Raw genomic sequence first — 24682 nt, 5'->3', positions numbered from 1 at the left:
AGAGCCTCTACTTGCTATTTTTAACTCTGGTGAGAGGGACTCCCTTTGGCTTTGAGGCCAGTATCTACCAATCCAAAATTTTAGACCGCACTTTCTTTTTTTTTTTTTTTTTTTAATTTTTTTTTCAACGTTTATTTATTTTTGGGACAGAGAGAGACAGAGCATGAAGGGGGGAGGGGCAGAGAGAGAGGGAGTCACAGAATCGGAAGCAGGCTCCAGGCTCTGAGCCATCAGCCCAGAGCCTGATGCGGGGCTCGAACTCACGGACCGCGAGATCGTGACCTGGCTGAAGTCGGACGCTTAACCGACTGCGCCACCCAGGCGCCCCAAGACCGCACTTTCTTGAAACAGGCTGTGGGGTCGGGGGTCGGGGGGTGGTTCTTGATACACAGCTGCCTGGGCGTTGAGAGGACGGAGAAGGAATTTCAAGGGTGGGTTTTGCTGGACCAGAAAGCACCTGTTCTGTAAGGCCATGTATCCCTCACCTCCCCCTTTCCCTGCTCCCTCCCTCCTTCATTTACCCACCGTCCCATCCAGTCCCTGCTGTTGACTGTCTAACCTCTACTATAACGTGCCTGGGGTGCCACATTGGGGGAGCAGATACACAAACCACTAGAAACTTAAAATTAGGGGAGTAGTACCAGGTGAATTTGATTAGGGTCTTTCCGAGGGGCAGATCTCTTCTTTGTCTTGATTCCCTAGACAGTTCTGCCCCATACACACAAGGATCTGATTCTGTTTCCCAGGATAGAACTTAACGTCCTCGAGTTGTATCATCTGACTTTTTCTAGACTAAATTTATGTATCTGGCGTGGTGACCTCCCACTGACCTGCCTCTCTCTGCTTGTCCCATCTGTCTCGTAGCACATCATCACAGGAAACAAACACTCCACCTCAGACTCTGAAGTCCTTCCCCCCCACAACCTTGTACCCTTTTCTCTCTCGCTCCCTCCCCCGCCCTCAGGCTCAGCGCACAACAGCCCTCCACCTGTCTGGCATTTCGACGGGCTCTTGCTGATTTTTGGTGGACCCTGTGTGGCCAAGCCCTTGGGCTTGGGTAGACCAGGACCACCTGCACTCTGTGTTTCTGCATGCTGGAGAAAATAACGGAATGCAAACTGCTGTCCCCACTACAAATTCATGCTGCCCACTAAAGTTATCCTTTGAGGTCCCTGCAGATCTTTTCTTTCATAAACTTCTCAGAAGTGAAATTTTAAAAGAAAAATCAAAGTACAGCCAGTCCCCAAGTTTTGATGGGCCAACTTATAATTTTTCAATGTTACAGTGGTGGTGAAATGATACATATTCAATAGAGACTGCACTTCGAATTTCGGAGTTGGATCTTTTCCTAGGCGGGGGATCTGCATCGCTCTCCTAATGCTGGCCACAGCCTCCGCTCCCACGTGGCCACACGACCACAGGGGTCAACAACCTACACACTGACATCCATTCTGCACCCACACAGCCCTTCTGTTTTTCACTTTTTTTTTTTTTTTGAGTTTATTTATTTGGAGGGAGAGAGAGAAAGCATGTGAGCAGGGTAGAGGCAGAGAGAGAGAGAGAGGAGACAGAATCCTAAGCAGGCTCTGTGCTGTCAGCGTGGGGCCCGATACGGGGCTCGAACTCATGAACCACGAGATCATGACCTGAGCCGAAATCAATAGCTGGGGACTTAACCGACTGTGCCAGCCAGGCACTCTTCGCTTTTCACGTTCAGTGCAGTACTCAATTATAGAGATCTTCAGCCCTTTGTTATCAAATAGGCTTTGTGTTAGATGCTCTTGCCCACTGCAGGCTAACGTAAGTGTTCTGAGCACATTAAAAGTCGGCTGGGCTGAGCTATGATGTTCGGTAATGAACATTCATGGTAGTGAACACATTTTGAATTTAGGATATTTTCAACTTATGATGAGTTTATCAGGATATAACCCTATTGTAAGTCAAGGAAAATCTGCACTCTAATTTGATGTAGTCTAATTTGATGTTTGTTTTTTTTTTTTACTTATTTCTACTTTCGGGCCAAGTCAAGATAACATATTTCTGGTAAGACACATAGAAGCCAAAGGGCAAAAATGCCTGCTTTCTAGCACTTAAGTAGTTATTTCCCTAAGAACAGCACATGAGAAGTTTATTAATCATTAAATTATACAGTCTCTAATCTGCTCTAATTGTTTGACTTAAAGGCTTCTGTTCTCACATCATTCAGTGCTTTATTGACTGTAATGCCTTTGAATTTCACTAGTGACTTAGGATTTGACTTAGACTTCCCATTGGTGTGGGTGTCGAGGTACAGCATGGTTTGCATGGTTGAGATGCAGATTGATACAACTTTTGGAACACTATTTGGTGGCATCTGTTACTCATTGATTGGGCAATGTCACTATTCAAGGACTTCATCCTACGGAAATTAAGGCAGAGTGTGTTTGAAATAGAAAAAAAATTAACCGGTCGAGTAAATTTTGGTATTTTGACACAGTATAATTAAAACCATTAAAAAGAGAAGAGACCAGGGGCGCCTGGGTGGCTCAGTTGGTTAAGCGTCCGACTCTTGGTTTCAGCTCGGGTCATGATCTCACAGTTCATGAGTTCGAGTCCCACATTGGGCTCTGTGCTGACAGCACGGAGCCTGCTTGGGATTCTCTGTCTCCCTCTCTCTCTGCCCCGCCTTCTCTCCCTCTGTCTCTCTCTCTCTCTCTCTCTCTCTCTCTCTCTCTCAAAATAAATAAACATGTAAAATTTTTTTTAAATTAAAAAAAAAAAAGAGAGACCACTGACCTGAAAAGATATCCATAAGGTATCATTAAATAAAGCATGTTGTAGACTAGTATGGTTTGAGGCTAAAAAAAAGTGGCTCAGTCTTGGTTCCTATGACTAAGGAATCAGGAAGGACATGCCCCAGATTGTAACCAGTGACCTCTGGGTTGGGAGGAGCGATTGAGAGATGAGCTAAGAGCTGGAGAGAAAGAGCTTCACATCTCTTACGAATTTAAAAATATATATATATGATATTTGAATAAAGGTATTCTTCAACTTATAATGGGGTTATGCCTCATAAGCCCATCCATCGTAAACTGAAAATATTTAAGTCAAAAATGTATCACTACACCTAACCTACCGAACATCATAGCTCAGCCCAGCTGACCTTAAATGTGCTCGGAACATTTACATTAGCCTGCAGGTGGGCAAGAATATCTAACACAAAGCCTGTTTGATAATGAAGTGTAGAGTGTAATTGACTGAATACTGCTCTGAAAGTGAGAAGCAGAAGGGCTGTGTGGGTGCAGTATGGTTGTCAGTGTGTGGGTTGTTGACCTTTGTGGTCATGTAGGAGCGGGGAGCGGGAGCCACTGCCCAGCATCACGGGAGAGGACCATACCCCATGTCACTACCCTGGGAAAAGATGCAAATCCAAAATTTGAAGTGAGGTTTCTCTAAACACATATCAGTTTTGCTCCATAGGAAAGTCAAAAATCATGGTGTTTTTTTTTTTTTAAGAAAAATTATCAGTCAGGGGTGCCTGGGTGGCTCAGTCAGTTGAGTGTCCAACTTCGGCTCAGGTCATGATCTCACAGTCCATGGGATGGAGCCTGCATTCGGCTCTGTGCAGACAGCTCAGAGCCTGGACCCTGCTTCGGATTCTGTGTCTCCCTCTTTCTCTGCCCCTCCCCCACTCACTCGCGCTTGCTCTCTCTTCTCTCTGTTTCAAAAAATAAACATTAAAAAAAGAAAAATTATCAGTTGGGAACGGTCCTTTTTTTTTTTTTTTTTTTTTTTTTTTTTTTTAAGTAGACTCCACCGGGCGTGGAGTCCAATGCAGGGCTTGAACTCAGGACCCTGCAGTCAAGACCTGAGCTGAGATCAAGAGTCAGACCCTTAACCAGCTCAGCCACCTGAGTGCCCCTGTCCTTCTTATTTTGTGTTTTTTGGTTTTTTTGTTTTTTGTTTTCAAATTAAAGGAGAAAGTAGTGGAGTCACTCATTCAAACATTTTGGTGGCATTTAGGCCCCATAAACTTCCATACACTGGCACTTGAACATCCAGTGGTCTTTCTTCAGCCCACACGTAATTATGCACTGCGGGAAAATTATAGGCTGAAATGAGGGGTTGTGAATGCACGTCCTCATCTCGCAGCCTCGGAGGAGTCTGTGCTCTGGCATCGCATGTGTCCTCCGCCCGGAGTGAGGGTGAGACTAGGCAGGAACCCCCCACCTCTCTGTGACACCCATTGCCTTTGTGCACGCAAATCATCACCTCCTGTGAAACGCTTGGTGATATTTCTGAACAGTAATCATGCACAAGGGGAAAACCCCTCCTCCCTTCACCTTTGAAACCGTAGCAAGGGTATGAAATTACATCTGAGTGTGCCCGGCCTCCCAAGTCCCAGGCGCAGCTGCTCCAGTCTTTGACCCTGCCTTCAACTCCAGAAGTAGCCGGTCTTGCTCGTAATTGGACAGAACCCTCGTTGAAGAGAATAAAGAGCCAGATGTACACAGAGCCACAGATTTGCTCTCCTCCTAGCAAAGCAGGGTGGCATTCATTCAAATACCCATTCTTTCAAACTCAATGAAACTTTTCCTGTTCCCTGAGGTATCACCTGGATTCTTGCCCACCCTTGTGCTCCCCTGGCATTCTCTCTATGCCTTTCTTTTTTAAAATGTTTTTAATGTTTGTTTATTTTTGAGAGAGAGAGAGCACGAGCAGGGGAGGGGCAGAGAGAGAGGGAGACACAGAATCTGAAGCAGGTCCCAGGCTATGAGCTGCCAGCACAGAGCCCGACGCGGGGCTTGAACCCACAAACTATGAGATCATGACCTGAGCCCAAGTCTTACGCTTAACCGACTGAGCCACCCAGGCACCCCTCTATGCCTCTCTAACATGTTTTTCATTCCTTGTGGTGTCAGTATTTTTGCTCACGTCTTTGTTGCATTGCTGAGTTGTAACCTTGAAGCAGCAGGGATGTGGCTCCTTTGTCTCCATATCCCAGGCCTAGAATGGTCTCTTACACCAAGTAGGTCCTTTCTAAAGGCCAGCTTCTAGAATATACTTTCACATAAATAGGTATGTATAGTATCCTTCCATAAAAAGTAAAAGTGTAGATGGTTGCTACAATAACAGTAACTACCTTGCAGAAAAAGAATGAAATATAAATTGTTTTAGAAAATCCAACAGCAGATTCATAGTCCATTCCTAATGTGTAGAAGCAGATGATCGATAAATGCATTCAGAAGAGAGGGGTGCCTAAGTGACAGCCAGGTAAGCATCCAGCTTCGGCTCAGGTCATGATCTGTGCTGACAGCTCAGAGCCTGGAGCCTGCTTCGGATTCTGTGTCTCCCTCTCTCTCTCTCTCTGCCCCTCTCCCCACTCGTGCTCTGTCTCTCTCTCTCTCTCATAAATAAATAAACATTTACAAAATTAAAAAAAAAACCAAGAAGAGTTATAGAGATACTCGCTCTGTCTTGGGAATTTACACCACTGAAAGCTACTTGAGTTTCACTAGCCGTGTGACAGGAGAGAGTCTAGAACCATGTAAATCCATGCTATCAAACCCTGTTACTGTTGCACACCTGAGCTTTCAAAATCATGTTTTCAAAGCCATTTCCTGAAATATTTTCTTAAAGCAGAGAGCTCAAGCTTTAGTATTAGTTGCTTCCCCCCAAAGAAGCTACTTAAGTAATTCGCATGGAAGACGGCTCTTTGCCTGTAATTTGGGTTACCGATACCAGGTTGAGCAGTGATAACTTGGTTTTGCTCTTTGTGGAAACCTCCAACCAGACTTAGGTGATCATCAGGTTAACCAGCCTGTTGAGTGCTTTCCCACCTGGTTATCCTTTCCCTAGTTTGCGAAATAAGAAAGGTGGAACTCTTTATTAATTAGCTCAGCGTAGGCATTAAAGATGGAACTCGCCAGTCCAGAAGAGCATGATTCACAGAAAACTAGCCCCTAGGTACCAGTTAGTACCTTCCCCGTCAATCTGTCAGCATCTCCCGCCGATCCGTCCATCCCCACGGGGGATGGACCAGACCTGGCGTTTTCCCCACAGTGTGGGGTTTTCCCCACGTGTGTTCCTGGCCTTTGGATTTCTGCTGCCCAGAGCCCTGTGTGAAATCGCCAGGTGGAAATCTCCAGAAGCAGCTCTTCAGCACCTTGTGCCTGCGGCTCCCTAAGCAAGATGGAACCGGGCTGCCAGCTTCTAAGCTATAACCAGAGTACAAAATGAGTATGACCACACCAGCTTTCTCTCTGCTCAGAGAATCCAGCAGTCAACACCTTTGCCCAAATAGAAGCTAATTCCCCCCATGTTCCCAGTGAGGAGGCTTAACAAAATGGGGATTTTCTTTAGCCTCGTCGAGTATATAAAACATTGGTGTTTAACTTTGTGGTACCTTCAAATCTCCTAAGAAGAGTAAACAGATTTTTTTATTGTGGCAAAATACACATGACATAATATTTACCATCTTGACCATTTTTAAGGATATGGTTCCGTGGCTTTAAGTCCGTTCATGTTGGGCAGCCATCACCCCCATCCATCCCCAGAACCTTTTCATCTTCCCAAACTGGAACTCCATCCCCATTAAATACTAATTCGCCATTCTACCCTCACCCCCCTCCCACCTCCTGGTAATCACTATTTGACTTTCTGTCTTTTCAACGTTTATTTATTTTTGAGACAGAGAGAGACAGAGCATGAGTGGGGATGGGGCAGAGAGAGAGGGAGACACAGAATCGGAAACAGGCTCCAGGCCCTGAGCGGTCAGCACAGAGCCCGGCGCGGGGCTTGAACTCACGCACCGTGAGATCATGACCTGAGCCGAAGTCAGACGCTTAACCGACCGAGCCACCCAGGCGCCCCGACTTTCTGTCTTTTCAATTTGATTCCTCCAGGTACCTCATATAACTAGACTCACACAACATTTTTCCCGTTGTGTCTGGCTTATTTCACTTCCCATAATGTCCTCAAGGTTCATCTGTGTTGTCGTGTGGGTCAGAATTTCCTTCCTTTTTGACGCTGAATAATATTCTACATTTTTTTACTCCATGTATCTGTCAATGGTCATTTGGGTTGTTTCCATCTTTTTTCTTATCTAGACCTTTCTCTTTTGGCATTCAGGTCGAACCATACCCAGCAACCATTCTTTCCCACAAAACCAGTACTTTAAGCTCAAATCTCATTCAGAATTAAAACAAGGCCTTTGAACAGAACTCTTTATCATTTGTAAATCATAGTTCTTAGCTCCTAAGAAGCGCTTGGAGGAGTCCGTGAGCTAACCGCAAGCATCATGCACGTGGCGCATAGCAGGCACTCTGCAGAATTAAGTCCTTGAGAAATCTAGAAAGAATTAGGGAAGAATAAAGAGGGTGGGATGAGGAGGCTGGTTTCAGAGGTTGGCTTAGAACAGGGGAGAATTGTGTATGATAGGATCCCTGGAGGGGAAGGGACAGATGTGCAAGGGAAGAGATGGAGTTGGGACCCCTTTAAGGCCCTGCCTCATTTCCGCTGCCTTCCTGGGTTGCTCACAGCTAAGCCTGGTGCTGCTCTGACCCACAACTCTGTCCTCTGTGTTCCTGGATCGGTTTTAATGGGAGCAGCGAGATCTCAAGCTACGGCTTGTGCGGCTGAACATTATTCATTCCCTCAGGCCCCAGCCCTAGGTCCCAGGGATGCCACAGCCTGGACCTCTGTGCCCAAGTCACAGCGTCCCGGCATCCTGGACTCCAGTTCCTAGAACTGGGCTTACAGTAGATTCCTGCCATCAGCAACCTCCTGAGGACTGTACTGGCCCTGGCTGTCCCCAGGTGTCATCTGCCCACATTCCCTACGGGTATCACATACCCCTCTGATATCCACGTGGAACCCACAGTCCCCTGTTGGAAATTCTCCACGTGAGCTACTTCCGGAACCATCACCGAACTTGCCACATCCTCTGTATCCTGTGTTTTGTCCGTGAGCTGATCCTCTGTCCCCTCCCTACCTCAGACCATTCCTCAAGGCTGAACTGGTCCTGGAGGCGAGTCCCGTGTTGTAGCAAGAGGCCGCCTTGTGACGCTTCTGGGTTCAGTTAAGCTGAACTAACATTTTTGAAACAGGGTAACTAAGGTCAGTGCTAGGCAGTATAAAAGTGGACAAGACCTGTCCCACCCTTTGCAGTAAGTACTCTTAAAAACCTCTGCACGTGACCATAATTCGAGGATACAGGTCAGGTCTTGAAGATGAAAAGACCCCATCTCTTTGGAGATAGGAGAAAAGGAGAATGGAGGCAAATGCATCGGCTGAGCCCTTTCTGGGATAGTAGGCACAAATAGATACGGGGCCTTCAGCAGACTGGAAAAGGTTTGGAACAAGACCCAGTAGGGCCTTAAGGGGGACAGTTGGAAGAGAGACCAAGAATGACCGAGGAGAAGCTGAGACCCAGCTGAGACCAGATATGTGATCATATAATGTGTGAAGTTTGTCCCTTCTTTTTCCCAGCCATACTCAGCAATTTAGAACAAGACAGGGGGAAGGAAGGGCAGAGCTAAGTACTGGCCAGGGGCCCACAGCTGATGGACAAATCTAGGGTGTTTTTAAACCCATCCCTAAGATGCCGGACCCTGGCTAAGTGGACAGGAATCCAGGGGAGACCAGAACAACAGAGCTGGGATGGAGGCCACAGAATTGGTGGCCAAGGAGACGAGGCCAAGGAGCAGAGTCAGAGGGCATGACGATGACGTAGGGACAGCATCATGGAGAACGTTCATCCCCTGGTCTGGAGAACACAGACTCCACGCCATAGTTGTGTCTTCTTTCCTTCCTCCCTCTCACTCGCTGTCCCTTGCACAGATACTATGTGTTATCTGTCTCAAACGTGCTAATCACAGGACAGCATGGACAAGGACCCTTGCCTGGTAGTCTGGAGTCTCCAGACTTCAAACTCCCACACCCAGTGTCGCCATCCAATGGGGTGGCACGTACGGGTGTGTGGGAACACCCCAGGCACGTAACCCAGACTGGGAGTTTGTAGAAGGCTTTCCAGGAGGAAGTGACTTCTGAGCCGGGACCTCAAAGATAAGAGAAAGTGAGGCGGATAGAAAGGCTGGGGAGGCTAGCACCACAGACACCTCTGTGTCCTCGCCGCCCCCTGGTAGAAGCCGGCTTGCACGCCCACCTCTCTGCTAGAACCGCTCTAGGATATGGCCGCTCATCCCCTCACCAAATCTCGTCTCCAAACGGCCCCCAGAGCTTCCAGCCTTTCCCGGTCTTGATGCTGTCTCCCTCCTCTCTGACCTCCCTTCTCTGCTTTCCTTCCTCGTTCCCTCCCCTTCCACCGAAATGTGGGTGTTGAAGTGCTCCTCAAGTTTGTGACCACACGTCTTGCTCTCCAGTGTCTCTCTCTCCTTCCATAATCCCATCAACGTCCATGTTTTCCTCTCCTGCCCTGGCGTCCCTCAAGGACCAGCGCCATGTCTTCAACACACAGGGACATCTTGTGGTCTTACTCTTCAAAACTTGCCCTGGATTTCACCTCCCTTCACCTCGTGACTGTATCTCTGCAGGGGCTGTAGCTTTATCCCTTCCTCTCTCAGATGGATGGTCTGGGGTCTCATCAGTCATTACCTCCAAGGCCATTTTGCTTTCCCCCACCACACCCCACCACCACCTGGCCTTTACATGCTCCCTAAGTGCCATGTACCTGTGCTGTGCATGGCCAGGGGGAATTTCCTGCTGTGCTCCTGGGCAAGCATAGCTGCTTCTGGCCAGAGCTCCTTAGTGACCCCCCCAACCCCCCAATATCTGTGAGATGGAGCCTAGCTCCTTAGATGGGCTTTCAGGCCTCAGTCCAGCCTCAGAGCGCCATCTCCTATCCCATTGCCTCTCATTGCCTTTGCTTCAGAAAGACTCCGGCTAAATGCCCTTGCCTCCAAGTGCCCACTGTCCAAATTCCCAGCAAAAGCTCATCTCAATATTTCTGGTTCAGAGATTCAGAGAAACTGCCTCTGGTTTTTTCTGTTGGAAGAAATGTCTCCTCTCTGACTTCAACTACACCTCCCTATTGGAACTCGTCCCCTTCTGCCTTGTATTTGGGTTATTTGTGTACATCTCTACTGTCCCAGTACATCTGGGGGCAGGCCTTGAGGCCAAGAGTTCAGATTATTTTTTTTTTTTTTTTGTCTTTGCATATAGGTTCCAGCACGGGAACTTGTACATATTACATTCTCTGTAAAGAAGGTTTGAATAAAGGCGTGTGTGTGGTTTCAGTAAGGCCATTAAAAAATGCAAAAATAAGTCTTTTATGATTTCACTCTTTGAAAACTAACCTCATGGGGTGCCTGGGTAGCTCAGTGGGTTGAGCGTTGGGCTCTTGATTTCAGCTCAGGTCATGATCTCACGGTTCATGAGATCGAACCATGCGTCGGGCTCCGTGCTGATGGTATAGAGCCTTTTTAGGATTCTCCCTCTGCCCCTCCCACCCCCTCTCTCAAAATAAATAAACTAAAGGGGTGCCTGGGTGGTTTAGTTGGTTAGGTATCCAGTTTCGGCTCAGGTCATGATCTCGTGGTTGATGAGTTCAAGCCCCACATCGGGTTCTGTGCTGAACGCTCAGAGCCTGGAGCCTTCTTCACATTCTGTGTCTCCCTCTCTCTGCCCCTCCCCAACTTGCGCGCACACGCGCTCTCTCTCTCTCTCTCTTTCTCTCTCAAAAATAAATATTTTAAAAAAATAGGGGCGCCCGGGTGGCGCAGTCGGTTAAGCGTCCGACTTCAGCCAGGTCACGATCTCACCGTCCGTGAGTTCGAGCCCCGCGTCGGGCTCTGGGCTGATGGCTCAGAGCCTGGAGCCTGTTTCCGATTCTGTGTCTCCCTCTCTCTCTGCCCATCCCCTGTTCATGCTCTGTCTCTCTCTGTCCCAAAAATAAATAAACGTTGAAAAAAATTTTAAAAAATAAAAATAAAAAAAATAAACAAATAAATAAATAAATAAACAAAAGTTTTAAAATGAAAACTAGCCTAAAAGTAGCATCACATAATAATTAGAGCAAGAACAGAGATCGTTGATATTCTTGTATTATTCTGTCTCCATCAACCTTCACAAGTAATTCTGAGTCATGTCATGTCCCTTATCTCTGTCATGGGGATAATTCTGGCCAGACATGGTGTTCAGTAAGAATGTTCTCCAGGTGATAAGAAACCGAGTCATGTATGCTCCGTCACGGAGTCTCCCATTAAAAGAGAGTTCACGTTTTAGCAGGGACCTCAGCTGTACCACAGAGGCTGACAGGTTTGAACATTGGTGCCTCTTAACTCCGGCTGAAGGCCCCGTTTCTGTTTCCTCCTGTGCATGTTTCCAGTTCGGTGAGCAGAACCGTGGCTCTTGATAAAAGAACATGCCTGCCTGGTCCTGCTGAGGCCGCGCAGATGTGGGAAGGCAGGTCCCTGCACGAACCACCGAACAGTGGCCCTGCCTGCCGTTGGGGAGCTTTAGCCTCCCAAAAGTGAAAAAGTTGCATAGAGACAGAGTTTTGTTCTTTCAAAAACTCCCCATAACTCTTACAAACCATATGTATAGAGCGAGCAGTGTGCTTTTTATTCCAGTTAGAACGTTGGCAAGGACCAAGACTCAGAAGCAAGAAATACTTAGACCTGGGGCGGCTGGGTGGCTCAGTCGGTTGGGCGTCCGACTTTGGCTCAGGTCGTGATCTCACAGCTCATGGGTTTGAGCCCTGCGTCGGGCTCTGTGCTGATGGCTCGGAGCCTGGAGCCTGCTTCGGATTCTGTGTCTCCCTCTCTGTCTGCCCCTCTACCCCAATTGTGCTCTTTCTCTGTTTCTCAAAAATAAATAAACATTAAAAAACATAGAAGAAGAAATACTTAGATTCATTGAGGGGAAAAATCTAGCTGGTAAAACATAGGAATGCTTCTGGTGTGGAAAAACAATGAGGCCCATAATTAGACAGCTGTATCTACATTGCTGAGACGTGGAGATTTATGAGCTTGGAGTGAGGGGGGAAGGCTTCTTAGAAGATTAAGAGGAAAAAGACACCAGGGAATTAGCACATCTTTAAGGACAAAACCGAGAATGTAGAGCATCTTAGAGATAAGCTAATCTGTCCTCCCCCTTAATCTACAAATGAGGATGCAGAGACCCGCACTGATAAATTATGGGTGCAGCTGGAGTAAATAAAACCCAGGGTTTTTGACCCAACACCGTGGCTTCTTCTGGACCACAATGGCGGGGGTAATCCTAGCCGTTGAGAGAGGTTTTCATTGTATGAGGATGGAGTTAACATAAACAAACATGTACTGACTATGGTGTCCTCTGTGGACTTCATTGAAAACACATACACACACACCCCCTTCCAACAAGGTCACGGTAAATCCCTTCATGTAGCATGCTGTATGGCACAACCTTGCTTGTAAAAACAGAACCCCCCTCAGAAGGGCAGAAACACGATCCTCAGGAGATTTGCACACTGCTTTCTAACAGTTTCTCTTTGCTGTTTTGAAATATATTAAAAAAAAAAAATAGATAATAGGCACCTGGGTGGCTCAGTCGGTTAAGCGTCCGACTTCGGCTAAGGTCATGATCTCACAGTCTGCAAGTTCAAGCCCCGCATCGGGCTCTGTGCTGACAGCTCAGAACCTGGAGCCTGCTTCGGATTCTGTGTCTCTCTCTGCTCCTCCCCTACTCACGCTCACTCTCTCTCTCTCTCTCTCTCTCTCTCAAAAATAAATAAACATTAAAAAAGTATAATAGATATGGAACAAATTGTAACCTAGACTGACAACAAGCCCAACAAAAAGTGGGTAGGGAATAAAAATAAGAAAGAGAACCCCTAGCGTGAGATAAAAATAAAACAGTAGCACATTGTTTCATGCATTGATACCTTTTAAAAAAATAAGAGTCACTCATGTAACTTACATTTGTTGAGTGTCTACCGTGTGTCAGGCACTGTTCTGGGCACGGGGTGGGGGTGGGGGGCGCAAATAGACAAGAGCCCCTGCCCTCCAGAAGCTCATAGAGGGAGGTGAGCGATAGTGTTCTTAAGCTCCATCACCACCACCCCTGCCCCCACCGCCTGCCAGGCTTTGGTGGAAATGTAACTAAATTGGAAAATTGATAATGTCTCCACAAATGGGGAGGATTCTAATGAAGGTTGCTTTCTGGTTTTCAGGGAGAAGAAAACGGCTTTCCAGACAGTACTGGAGAACCCCTTTCAGGTAAACAATTGACTCCACGGATGTCTGGGCTTCACTGAGAACTGGCATGGCTGAATTGAAGATAATTTAGGAATATGTTTATCATTAACTTTGAAAATCTGTATTACAGCCTAGAGAAACTTTCCAGCCACCGGTCATGGTGAACTGCAAGGAAATGTTAACCAGATTTCACAAAAGCCTTCCAAGAGTCTTTTCTCCGAGCTAACCCTACTGTGCGCAGGGGCGGGGCACAGCTGGGTTCCCAGTTGGACAGGTTTAGGATGGGGCAACAGAACAGAGCAAGCAGACCCTTCTCCCTCAGGAGTCCTAGGAGGCTTGCCATTGCTGGAAAACTGTGCCAGGTGGAAGAAAGCAATGGGGCTTAGGTAAAGCAGGTCAGCACAGGAAGGGCCAGCATCCTCTCTCGGTACCTCAGGCACTCGGTTAGCCAAGGGGACCCTCCTGACACCTGGCCATGTGCTATTCCCTACCCTCTTTCTGCTACCAGTGTGTTTAACCAAAGAAACATGAAGGATTGCGTCCTTTCCCACTTTTTATTGTAAGATGGAAAGTCTGGCAGTCTTTAGATTTCTTATTAATCAATCTTGGGGAAAATCTGGAGTGAGCATTAAAATACGCTACCAAAAGAATAATGAAAAGATATAGAAACCTCACTCATATTTTCTATATCTTTTAAAACACATATCAAATGACCTGAGTCATCGGAGTTTTGTTTCTTTCTCTTCTAATGGGAGGGTGGCGGACCCTGAAGCCCTCAGGATAATCTCACCAATCCTACCTAGCCTCTGCCAGTGTAACCATGCTGAAAACCAGAACACGTGTTGTATAATCACCTTAGCCACAGTGATCTCTGGTGGTGAGACTGTAGGTGATTTTTTTTTCCCCTTCAGCAGATCTATATTTATTAAGGACCTACTGTGTGCCAGGTTCCCTAAAGAGGCCATGTGGCAAAAGTATAGTTCTGGGAGACAGAAGTGGGGATCCTGGTTTCAATTCAGTCATCCCCCTGCTGAGATTAGAGCAATCAAAAGAGAAACTGAGCCAGATGAACTTGCATTAGAGACTTCCCACCAGTCTCATGGGACAGGCCCAATGTCAGGGTCCCATCCCGACACCCCATTGGAACTTGTCTTCCTTGGGCCACACCCCTCCCCTACCAGAGGCTAGGACCACTGGCCAAGGATTATCCCTCTTCCACAAATGCTATAGCAGACAAGCTCAAATTAGAAGCACCTAGCTGGGTGGTGTGAGGAGGAGAAGGCATCTTTGTATACAAGCAGCCACTTTTTTTTTTTTTTTTAAGTAGGTTTCATGCCCAGTGAGGGGTCCAGTGCAGGGCTTGAATTCACAACCCTGAGATCAAGACCTGAGCTGAGATCAAATGTCAGACGCTTAACCGACTGAGCCACCCAGATGCCCCTCCACTATCCTATATTTTTAAAATTTCTTTTTTTTTTTACCATGTACCTTTTTTTTTAAATATGAAATTTATTGTTAACTTGGTTTCCATACAACACCCAGTGCTCATCCCAACAGGTGCCCTCCTCAATACCCATCACCCATCCACCCCTCCCTCCCACCCCCCATAAACCCTCAGTTCTCAGTTTTTTTAAGAGTCTCTTATGTTTTGGCTCCCTCCCTCTCTAACCATTTTTTTTTCTTCCCCTCTCCATGGTCTTCTGTTAAGTTTCTCAGGATCCACAGAGGAGTGAAAACATATGGAATCTGTCCTTCTCTGTATGACTTATTTCACTTAGCGTAACACTCTCCAGTTCCATCCACATTGCTACAAAAGGCCAGATTTTTTAAATTTCTAACATGAGTTCGAAAAAACTCTCCCCCAAAACTTTAACCTGTATATGTACATAACCTATATATATACATAACCATTATATATATGCAAGTGTATATATAAAGATGATCAGATGTAGGCAAATGCATAGAATGTGTGGTAAAATAACCAAAGAAATCCATAAAAGGCCAACTGTTATCAATCTGGGTGTTAAAGAGCATGATTTCTTTTTCCCCATGCTCATCTAAATTTTCAGCTTTTCTGCAATAGCACATATTTCTTTTCTAATTATAAAAGATCTATACACTTTTGAAAGACTAACACCCTATACACTAATGTGGGATGTGAGCTAAAATGAGAATGGATAGAGCTGTTCAGGAATATCTAGAAACCTTTATGCATTAAGGTTGTTATTAACTAATGGATTAATCAATTTTCAGTTGTCTCTTAAAAATTTTTGGGGCGCCTGGGTGGCGCAGTTGGTTAAGCGTCCGACTTCAGCCAGGTCACGATCTCGCGGTCCGTGAGTTCGAGCCCCGCGTCGGGCTCTGGGCTGATGGCTCAGAGCCTGGAGCCTGTTTCCGATTCTGTGTCTCCCTCTCTCTCTGCCCCTCCCCCGTTCATGCTCTGTCTCTCTCTGTCCCAAAAATAAATAAACGTTGAAAAAAAAATTTTTTTTTTTAAATTTTTTTACGTGTGTCAAAATGAAATGGAAGAGCTTCAAAGAGGTAAACTTTTCACAGTGATAGTCATAGCAGGTAGTGTTAGTGCGAGCAGATTGCCACTGAAATCAACATCTTTAGCACCTAGCACGGTGCTTTGCACGCAAGAACAATCAGGTGTTTGGCTCGATTTTTGTTTTTGTCTTCGTAAACAAGTAGATGAGAGACAGTAACTTAATGTCTTTGCTCTTGGATAAACTGGTGAAAACATCTGGATACAGTAAAACCTCGGATTGCGAGTAATTTGTTCTGTGAGTGTTCCTCAAGACGAGCAAACGTTTCTAATAAATTTTAAATTGATAAACGAGCGATGACTTGTAGTACAAGTAAGTAGTACATGACGCTGAGGGTCACATGATCACAACTGAGCCAGTGGTTCTTCTCTCTCTCTCTTTCTGTCTGTCTGTGGGATTGTGGATGGTCATCTCCCATGCTCGGATGCTCGGTCTCAGGCCACGGTGTTTGGCAGAAATCAGTGATCTTTCAGAATGTTGGAAGGTGCCCACAACGGGCACTACTGTGTTTTTGGTCACTTCAAAGCACCTATGGACAGTCCTTTGTTTTTCCAGACAAGAGTGAGCTTAGGAATGCTTTGCTTCCTTCTAGGTCAGGCTGCCTGCAGATAGAGACCCTTCCCTCTGCTGCCTTATTGCCAGTTACATGAAATACAGTCTATGGCAAGAGTCTATTAATACTGTTCTGTAGCAGTGATTCTGTTAGTGATAGTGAAAGTGGTCTTACACAATAACCCTCCTCTCTCTTGCCTCCCACACACCAGACACGAAGGCTTTCAAAGGTAAGTGCAGGTTAATTTGTTTATTTTTCTTTCTGGTTTGTATTTTCTTTATTATTTTGCATTATATTACAGTATTGTAATCATTTTTGTATGAATATTTTTGGATTATGGAACGAATCATCTGAGTTTCCATTCTTTTTTAAAAACATTTTTTGATGTTTTTATTTATTTTTGAGAGAGACAGACAGAGCATGAGTGGGGAAGAGGCAGAGAAAGAGGGAGACACAGAATCCAAAGCAAGCTCCAGGCTCTGAGCTGCCAGCACAGAGCTCAAAATCATGAACCACAAGATCATGACCTGAGCTGAAGTTGGATGCTCAACTGACTGAGCCACCCAGGTGCCTGAGAGTTTCCATTATTTCTTATGGGGAAATTTCTTTGATATACAAGTGCTTCAGACTATAAGCATGTTTCTGGAATGAGTTATGCTCTCAAACCAAGGTTTTGCTGTATTTCAGTCATTGAAGGAGAGTAGCAAGCTAAGTAAGATTTATCTTATTGTTTTAGTCACATGCACTAATTCCCCACTTACTGTGTACCAGCCCCAGTTTGAAGCACTTTAAAAATGTGCTTATTAGGAAAATGTGCTTAGAAAAAAGTGCACATGACAGCTCTGAGTTTACTTTCCTTACTGGGTGGATGTTACAGAAGCGATGCTGGGTCACGTGGCTCGTGCTTGGTCTCACAAGTCGTAAGTGGGATTCAAGCCCCCGGCCTGCCGGGAGCTCATTTCCAGCCACCACATGGGGCTGCCCCTCTACTGGTCAGATGCCTTGCCTGGGTAGTGCACACACTGAATGCTGAGTGTCCTACCGCAGGGTCAGCGGTATCTCAGGTAGAGTCTTAATCTGGAGCAAAGCCAGCATCCACCCCCCTCCACCAAAGTCCGTCTCCGCCAAAGACCCTGTCCTAGAAGGAGGGGTTAGACAGACGTGGGAAAGGACAGCTGACAGTTTGTAATCAAGGAAAGAAAAAGAACACAAAGCAGAATCAGCCACCCCTAGAAAAGCAAAGCCCCCTCTGTGGAACCGTTGAACACGGAAGCAAACACCCACAGGAGGCAGAGCCCAAGACCGAGGATACTCCTTGCGATGCCTGGGTTGAAACGGCAACACAAGTGACGGCCTGTGTACCCTGCTGAAGGAAACCTTAAAGGTGTTCGATGTTCTCATACAGACTTTCGAAATGAAAACATTGGGGCATGAAAGGAACACGAGTCAGTTATCAAGAGAGTATCCCTCCGGTTGAAAACACACAGAACCCCTCCTCGCCCTCCCTTTCTGAGAAAGCGGTAGCTGTCGCATGGTCACATGGACCACGGCGTTTTCTGTACCTGTTCTTGACGCCTGGCCAGTTTCCCGAGGATGACTTTCTGACCACCTTGCATAATTCAGCACTTGCCTGATCGGAACCGAATGTCCCCAGAGAGACGAATGTAATATAGGACTTTTATTTTTTTTATTTTTCTAGTTAGGCCCATTAAATGGCACTTTGTTAATGTGTTGACACGACATAACTTCTGAGTCCAGATTCACATGGAATTCTGTGCTGAATTTTTACCCAGGTCCTTTCCTAACATAGGTTCGTTTCCTTTTGAAAGTGCCTCTACCTTCTGAGTTTGGGTGATAACACAATTGAGGCACAGCGTGATTTGCTAGCCTAGATCCTTCCAATTTGTCAGTTAGACTCCCCAGTGCTGCCGCCGACATGATGTCTCCTTAAAGGGGTGTTTTAGAGAGAGAGAGAATGAAATTATATTGTTTTTCCCTTCGGTTAAGAGATCAAACGCCCACCAAACGCCCTTGGGGTAGTTTCTTGGAGATAAAAATAGTTCATCATTTTCCAGCTCAGAGCATATAAACCACCTCTGATGAATAATGGGGTGTGTGTGTGTGTGTGTGTGTGTGTGTGTGCATCCCAATGATTTATCAAAGCCATAAACTGACATTTTAAATATATTTCTTTCCACCCACATTGGAAACCACACATAGGAAAACATGAATTTATACCCTTAACACACACAACTGCAGAAGTACTCGACTCTGCTTTGACCCTAGTTGGTATTTTCAGGCTCCAAATCGAATAGTTTATAGACCCCTGGGATAGAGTTATTTTATTTCAGGATCACAATATTTTGCTATTTGCAAAGTTGCCAGTATAAAAAAATGCTTCCCGTTTAATTGTCTGAATTAACTCAAGACCTAGTCACCCCGGGGAACGTTACTATAAATGATCTAAGAGCGAGCAGTGGTCCTGAGCACACTGGAGGGAAACACCCGTGTGGTAATAGTTCTCGAACAGCCAGAGTGTACAAGATAAAACGGAACTCACCCCTGCAGGGAGACACGTTAAGTCAGTCTGTGATCCACTGCCAAAATCCTGGCTGGCGCCATTTTCTAGACCCAACTAATCATGACCTTTGTGGATCCTGGAGTCCTGTTCCAATTCATAATTAACTGTTAATTGGCCATTATTTTAAACCTTGCCAGCCCCAAGCTGGAGTTAGACCCTGCACCGTCGGACATGACCTGTTTCTCACCATTGTTTTAAGTGACATAGACCTATCCCGTCAGTGAACATTCTTGAATCCTGAACTCTTCCTTAAAGTGTATGAAAATGTGTGCGAGAGAGACGATAGAGCACAGGGAGAGAAGACTGAAAACACCCCACAGGAAAACCCATTCATCTACTCTTGAGGGTGGAGAAGTGTTATCTGTTCAAAGACTTAACGACCAAACCGACATGCTATCTCGCGAAGAAAAGTAGCAGCTCTGATTCGAAAATGTCATTTGGTGAAACCCATTTCTTCACTGTGTTATTTGCTTTTCGGGTGTGGAGTTTGGTGAGCTCTTTATAGATTTTGGATACTAGCCCTTTGTCCGATAGGTCATTTGCAAATATCTTTTCCCATTCCGTTGGTTGCCTTTTAGTTTTGTTGGTTGTTTGCTGTGCAGAAGCTTTTTATCTTCATAAGGTCCCAGTAATTCACTTTTGCTTTTAATTCCCTTGCCTTTGGGGATGTGTCGAGTAAGAGATTGCTACGGCTGAGGTCAGAGAGGTCTTTTCCTGCTTTCTCCTCTAAGGTTTTGATGGTTTCCTGTCTCACATTCAGGTCCTTTATCCATTTTGAGTTTATTTTTGTGAATGGTGTGAGAAAGTGGTCTAGTTTCAACCTTCTGCATGTTGCTGTCCAGTTCTCCCAGCACCATTTGTTAAAGAGACTGTCTTTTTTCCATTGGATGTTCTTTCCTGCTTTGTCAAAGATGAGTTGGCCATACGTTTGTGGGTCTCCTGAGAAACTTAACAGGAACCCATGGGGGAGGGGAAGGAAAAAAAAAAAAAAAGAGGTTAGAGTGGGAGAGAGCCAAAGCATAAGAGACTGTTGAGAACTGAGAGCAAACTGAGGGTTGATGGGGGGTGGGAGGGAGGAGAGGGTGGGTGATGGGTATTGAGGAGGGCACCTTTTGGGATGAGCACTGGGTGTTGTATGGAAACCAATTTGACAATAAATTTCATATATAAATAAAAGTAAATAAATAAAATTGATTCCAAAAAAAAAAAAAAGAAAAAGAAAATGTCATTTGGCAGCCCCTTCTGGCCAAGAACTTACCCTGCAGATGTCTTTAAGGCAATGGTTTTCAACCCTGGCTGCATATTAGAATTCCCAGGGGAGCTTTTAACTATCCCATGTCTGCCTGCACCCCACACCACTTAACTAAGGATCTCGGTAGACGATCCCTGGTCAGAGTCAGGATTTTGTAAATCTCCTTGGCCGAGAGGGTGGGGGGGGTGGGTCAGGAGGAGTTCCTTCTTGCGGCCAAAGGTCCAGAACCAGTGCTTTTAAAAAGGCTCTTGGTTATGCTTCCTCACCCCCAGCTACTAATCCTTTGTTGCTCACCTGTGCACAGAATGAAGTTTCAGTGGATGATCTCATTTAATCCCCTCCATAACCTTGGGAAGTAGATCCCACTGTCCCTGGTCAGAGAGTGAGGCTGTGGCCTTAGCAAGCTCATTACCAGTCCAAGTTGCACACCTGCACCGTGCTGATGGGCATTGACTGTCAGCTGGGGTGTCTCTAAAGCTCTTGTTGTTGATTGGCCGTACACAGTGTGTGCTCTTTCTCCATAGCAACCAGGCGTCTTTCTTCTGCTTTGTATGTGCTCAGCACTAAACAACAAAAAAAAGCTTCAGTTCATCTGAAATTTTCTGCCCAGAGCTTTAGTGTTTCTCTAAGACACAGTCTTCACTCATTCGATTTACTCAACAAATATTACTGAAAGCCTCCTGTGTGCCTGGAGCGAAGTGGTGACATCAGACACCAAAGTCTCTTTCCTCTTGGAGTTTAATACTAGCTGGGAGTGACAGGCACTGGGAGTGACAGTCATTACATTTGGTGGTAGGTGTACCGTGAGGAAAATAACGAGGGGAACAGAATTTTGCCTGGTAGGGGAGGGTGCTGCTTTAGCTAAGAAGATGCACAGAGACCTGAACAATGCGGAGGAGCCAGCCGTGTGAAGATCTGAGGAAGGAGGACTCCGGGGAGAAGAGCTAGCTGGTGCAAAGGTCCTGGGGCAGGGCTGAGCTGCATGTTCTAGGGACAAGTGTGGGCAGGGAGAAGCCATAGAGAAGGAACTGAGCTGGGAGATAGCAGCAGAGGCCACACTGCGTGGGGACTCTTTTTCTTTACGTATCCTTAAAAAAATGTTAAATCTAACATCTTTCAATAACATTTACATAAGACCTGACAGAAACGCCGTTACATCATTTATCTCATTCAACTCATGAGATACAGAAATGATCATTTTAATTTTATAGATGAGGAACCTGAAGTCCGTAGATGTTAAATGCATGGAGAGGTCAAGCTCTAGGAGGTTGGAGGGCTGAGATTTGAAGATGCTGCTCCGTGCAGGGCTGGTCGTATGTTAGCCATTCCATGAATGACCATTGTCCCGATGAAAAGACACTGAGGGGAGCCTGGGTGTCTCAGCTGGTCACAGTGTCCAATTCTTGATCTCGGCTCAGGTCATAATCTCATGGTTCAGGAGTTCGAGCCCTGTGTCGGGCTCCTGACTGGTGGTGTGGAGTCTGCTTGGGATTCTGTCTCTCCCCCTCTCTCTGCCCCTCCCCTGCTTGTTCTCTCTCAAAATAGACTTTAAGAAAAAAAAAAAAAGAAAGAAGAAAAGACATTGAGAAATCTGGCGTTTCTTGCTCTGACAAAGTCTCCCCGAGTTTAAGCCAGTACTCAGACTAGACTCACAGAGAGCAAGTCTTTCCAGGGTTTTGGTCTCTAAAATAAGAAGTCATCATAAATTAATGGTGTGTTCCATTCTTGCTTTGCATCAGCAGAAAATACACAAGTCAGGTGTCCAAATATGGCAAGTGAGGACCCTCATTAGTAGAGAATCTGAGTGAATTTTTATACATAAGTAACTTCTTTTTTGAAATAGCCCTCTCCTCTCTGCCCCCAAATCTAGAATCCCCTTGTATCTTAAGACCAATTCTGTACTGTTTTCCACCGATACCTGTTTATTGCTCAAGAAACACAAGCAACATTCCTTTTCCTTTATTATTCTTCAGGTCATAAGATGCATCAGATAATAAGAACAAATCTGCCTTGTCTCCTGGGGAGAAAGTATAGTTCTCATTCATTCATTCATCTGGCAGACAATTTCTGAACTTCACCTACACAGCAACCCGGTGCTTGTTTTTTGAGAGGCATCAAATAATATTCCCATTTTTCCCCATTTCTGATGAAAGCTTCTTCGGTGCTATGACTCTCTCCCCCCACAATTGTTTCTCCCCCAAGGCATCACCCAGTCTAGCGTTTTATGTGCACTATTACATGATAGGTGTTTAAAGCAGGGCAGGACAAAATGTGTTGGATACAAAACAAAACATGTTCCTCCACTTCGGTCTGCCAGAGAGCTAATTATAGTTTATGATTCCAAACGGCAGCTTCACATTCGCTACCGTTGCCAGTTCGGGTAGATTTCAGTTCAGCGAGTGGTTTGTGATTTGTGTCATGAGAGATACAAAAGGAAACATCGATAGGGTTTTGGCACGTCATGTGTTGTAAAACAGACTGATAAATGGTCAGCGTAATTGTTCAAAGAATAAAAGCTTCTCTTACACTAGAAGGCTTAAAGGAGCTTCCCAGGAACCTTACTGATGTGTTTCTTCTTTTTTATATTATTTATTATTATATTATTTTTATTCTTCTTCACTTGACCTTAGCCAAAAGGCTGAGAAGTGATTATCATTCTCTTCCTCCTAATGGAGAAAACTTGCCAACCCTGAATCTGACACAGGAGATGCTGGGGAGGACCTTCGAACATCAATACATTTAATTCTGGACTTTGAGATACAGATCCTCCTTTATTTTTCTGTGACATTTAAAAATATTTTTAAAGTCGGAGCACCTGGGTGACTCAGTCGTTGAACATCCGACTCTTGATTTCAGCTCTGGTCATCATCTCAAGGTTCATGAGATCGAGCCCCACATCAGGCTCCATGCTGAGCCTGAGGCCTGCTTCGGATTTCTCTCTCTCTCTCTCTCTCTCTCTCTCTCTCTCTCTGTGTGTGCTCCTCCCCTGCTTGCTCTCACTCTGTCTCAAAATAAATAAACATTTAACAACTATATTTTTTAAAGTATCCAAAGAAACACAATCATATAAAAAAATTAGGAAATATCCATTGTTAACGTGTGTGTTATACATACTTCCAGACTTTTTCTGTGCCTGTGAATATGTATATAATATATGCTTTACGTGGATATGAATGACTATACCATTTGTTTTTTATAAAAATGGAATTAGGCATACTCTTTTTTTTTTAATGTTTATTTATTTTTGAGAGAGAGAGACAGGCAAAGCACAAGTGGTAGAGGGGCAGAGAGAGAGGGAGACAGAGAATCCGAAGCAGGCTCCAGGCTCCAAGCTGTCAACACGGAACCCAACGCGGGGCTCGAACTCACGGACCCTGAGATCATGACCTGAGCTGAAGTCAGATGCTTAACTGACCCAGCCACCCAGGTGCCCCTAGGCATACTCTTTAGTAACCTGCTTTCCTTGCCATTTGACAGAATATTGTGCATTTGACTGTACCTTTATTTTTTTTAAGTTTTATTTATTTATTTATTTTTAATGTATACTTATTTTGAGAGGGGGAGAGAGAGAGAGAGAGCACGCTCGTGATTGGGGGAGGGGCAGAGAGAGAGAGGGAAACAGAATCCGAAGCAGGCTCCAGGCTCTGAGCACAGAGCCCCACGCGGGGATCAAACTCACCATGAGATCATGACCTGAGCCAAAGTCAGACACCCAACCAACTGAGCCACCCAGGCGCCCCATGACCCTATCTTTAAATAAGAGCAAAGAAAATTGCAAAATTTCCCTTATACCTCTTTTAGTGAGAAATCACCTTTACCATTACCAAGTTCGTTTTTTAAATAAACTTCTGTCCCATCGTGCTAAAGCTTTACTTCCTAATACATCATTATTAATGTGGCTGAAGATTAGTTCCATACATGGAAATGTAATGCAACATTTTTAAACTCTAAGATGTGGAACACATTGCAGAAAGATCTGGATCTGGTCTTGGGCCATTTAAGGTGTAATGAATGAGGAGCCAGAAAACCATACAGAACATCTCACTGGAAGGCGGAGTCAGGAGATACAGACAAAGTGATGGGATTCTGTGAGGCAGTGTTCTGGGCGTTGGCTGGGGAGATTTCATGCAATGGGTGAATCACGTGGGGTCTGTAAGGTGGCTGAGGGTTGAGCAGAGAGAGAGAAGTTAAACAGAGGGAGAGAAGAGAGAAAATTGATCAGAGAGAAAACACCAGGAAAGACATGAAGGTAACAAAATATGAGCTATAACTTTTCCACCTATGAAATTGACAAACATGGTTACCCGTGGGACTTCGGCTCGGGTCATGATCTCATGGTCCGTGAGTTCGAGCCCCACGTCGGGCTCTGTGCTGACAGCTCAGAGCCTGGAGTCTGTTTCAGATTCTATGTCTCCCTCTCTCTTGCCCCTCCCCCACCTGTACTCTGTGTGTCTCTCTGAGAAATAAACATTAAAAGAAAAAAAAGAAATTGACAAACATTTTTTTTTTTTTTACTTGGTGCTGACAAAGGTCAAGTGAGATGAACCCCATCGCTGTTCCCTGATTGGAGTA

General features: G+C 45.4%; 1 protein-coding gene across 7 annotated transcripts in view; it reads left to right on the top strand.

The window, feature by feature from the left end:
• EDARADD (EDAR associated via death domain) overlaps positions 1-24682 on the top strand; it is a 97574-nt gene that overhangs the window by 68702 nt on the left and 4190 nt on the right. For 5 of the 7 annotated variants that reach the window (XM_040465009.1, XM_040465008.1, XM_040465010.1 and 2 more), the window contains 2 exons: positions 13151-13196; positions 16489-16506. In XM_040465009.1, the coding sequence (XP_040320943.1) occupies positions 13151-13196; positions 16489-16506 (64 nt within the window). The remainder of the gene's footprint in view (positions 1-13150; positions 13197-16488; positions 16507-24682) is intronic. The other 2 variants (XM_040465004.1, XM_040465007.1) reach the window with 1 other exon arrangement.

Source organism: Herpailurus yagouaroundi, unplaced genomic scaffold, assembly GCF_014898765.1.
Source record: "Herpailurus yagouaroundi ecotype Mexico unplaced genomic scaffold, PumYag 530, whole genome shotgun sequence".
In the NCBI taxonomy this organism is placed as follows: Eukaryota; Metazoa; Chordata; class Mammalia; order Carnivora; family Felidae; genus Herpailurus; species Herpailurus yagouaroundi.
The sequence above is the reverse complement of the archived record's forward strand: the minus strand, read 5'-3'. Positions and strand labels throughout refer to the sequence as shown.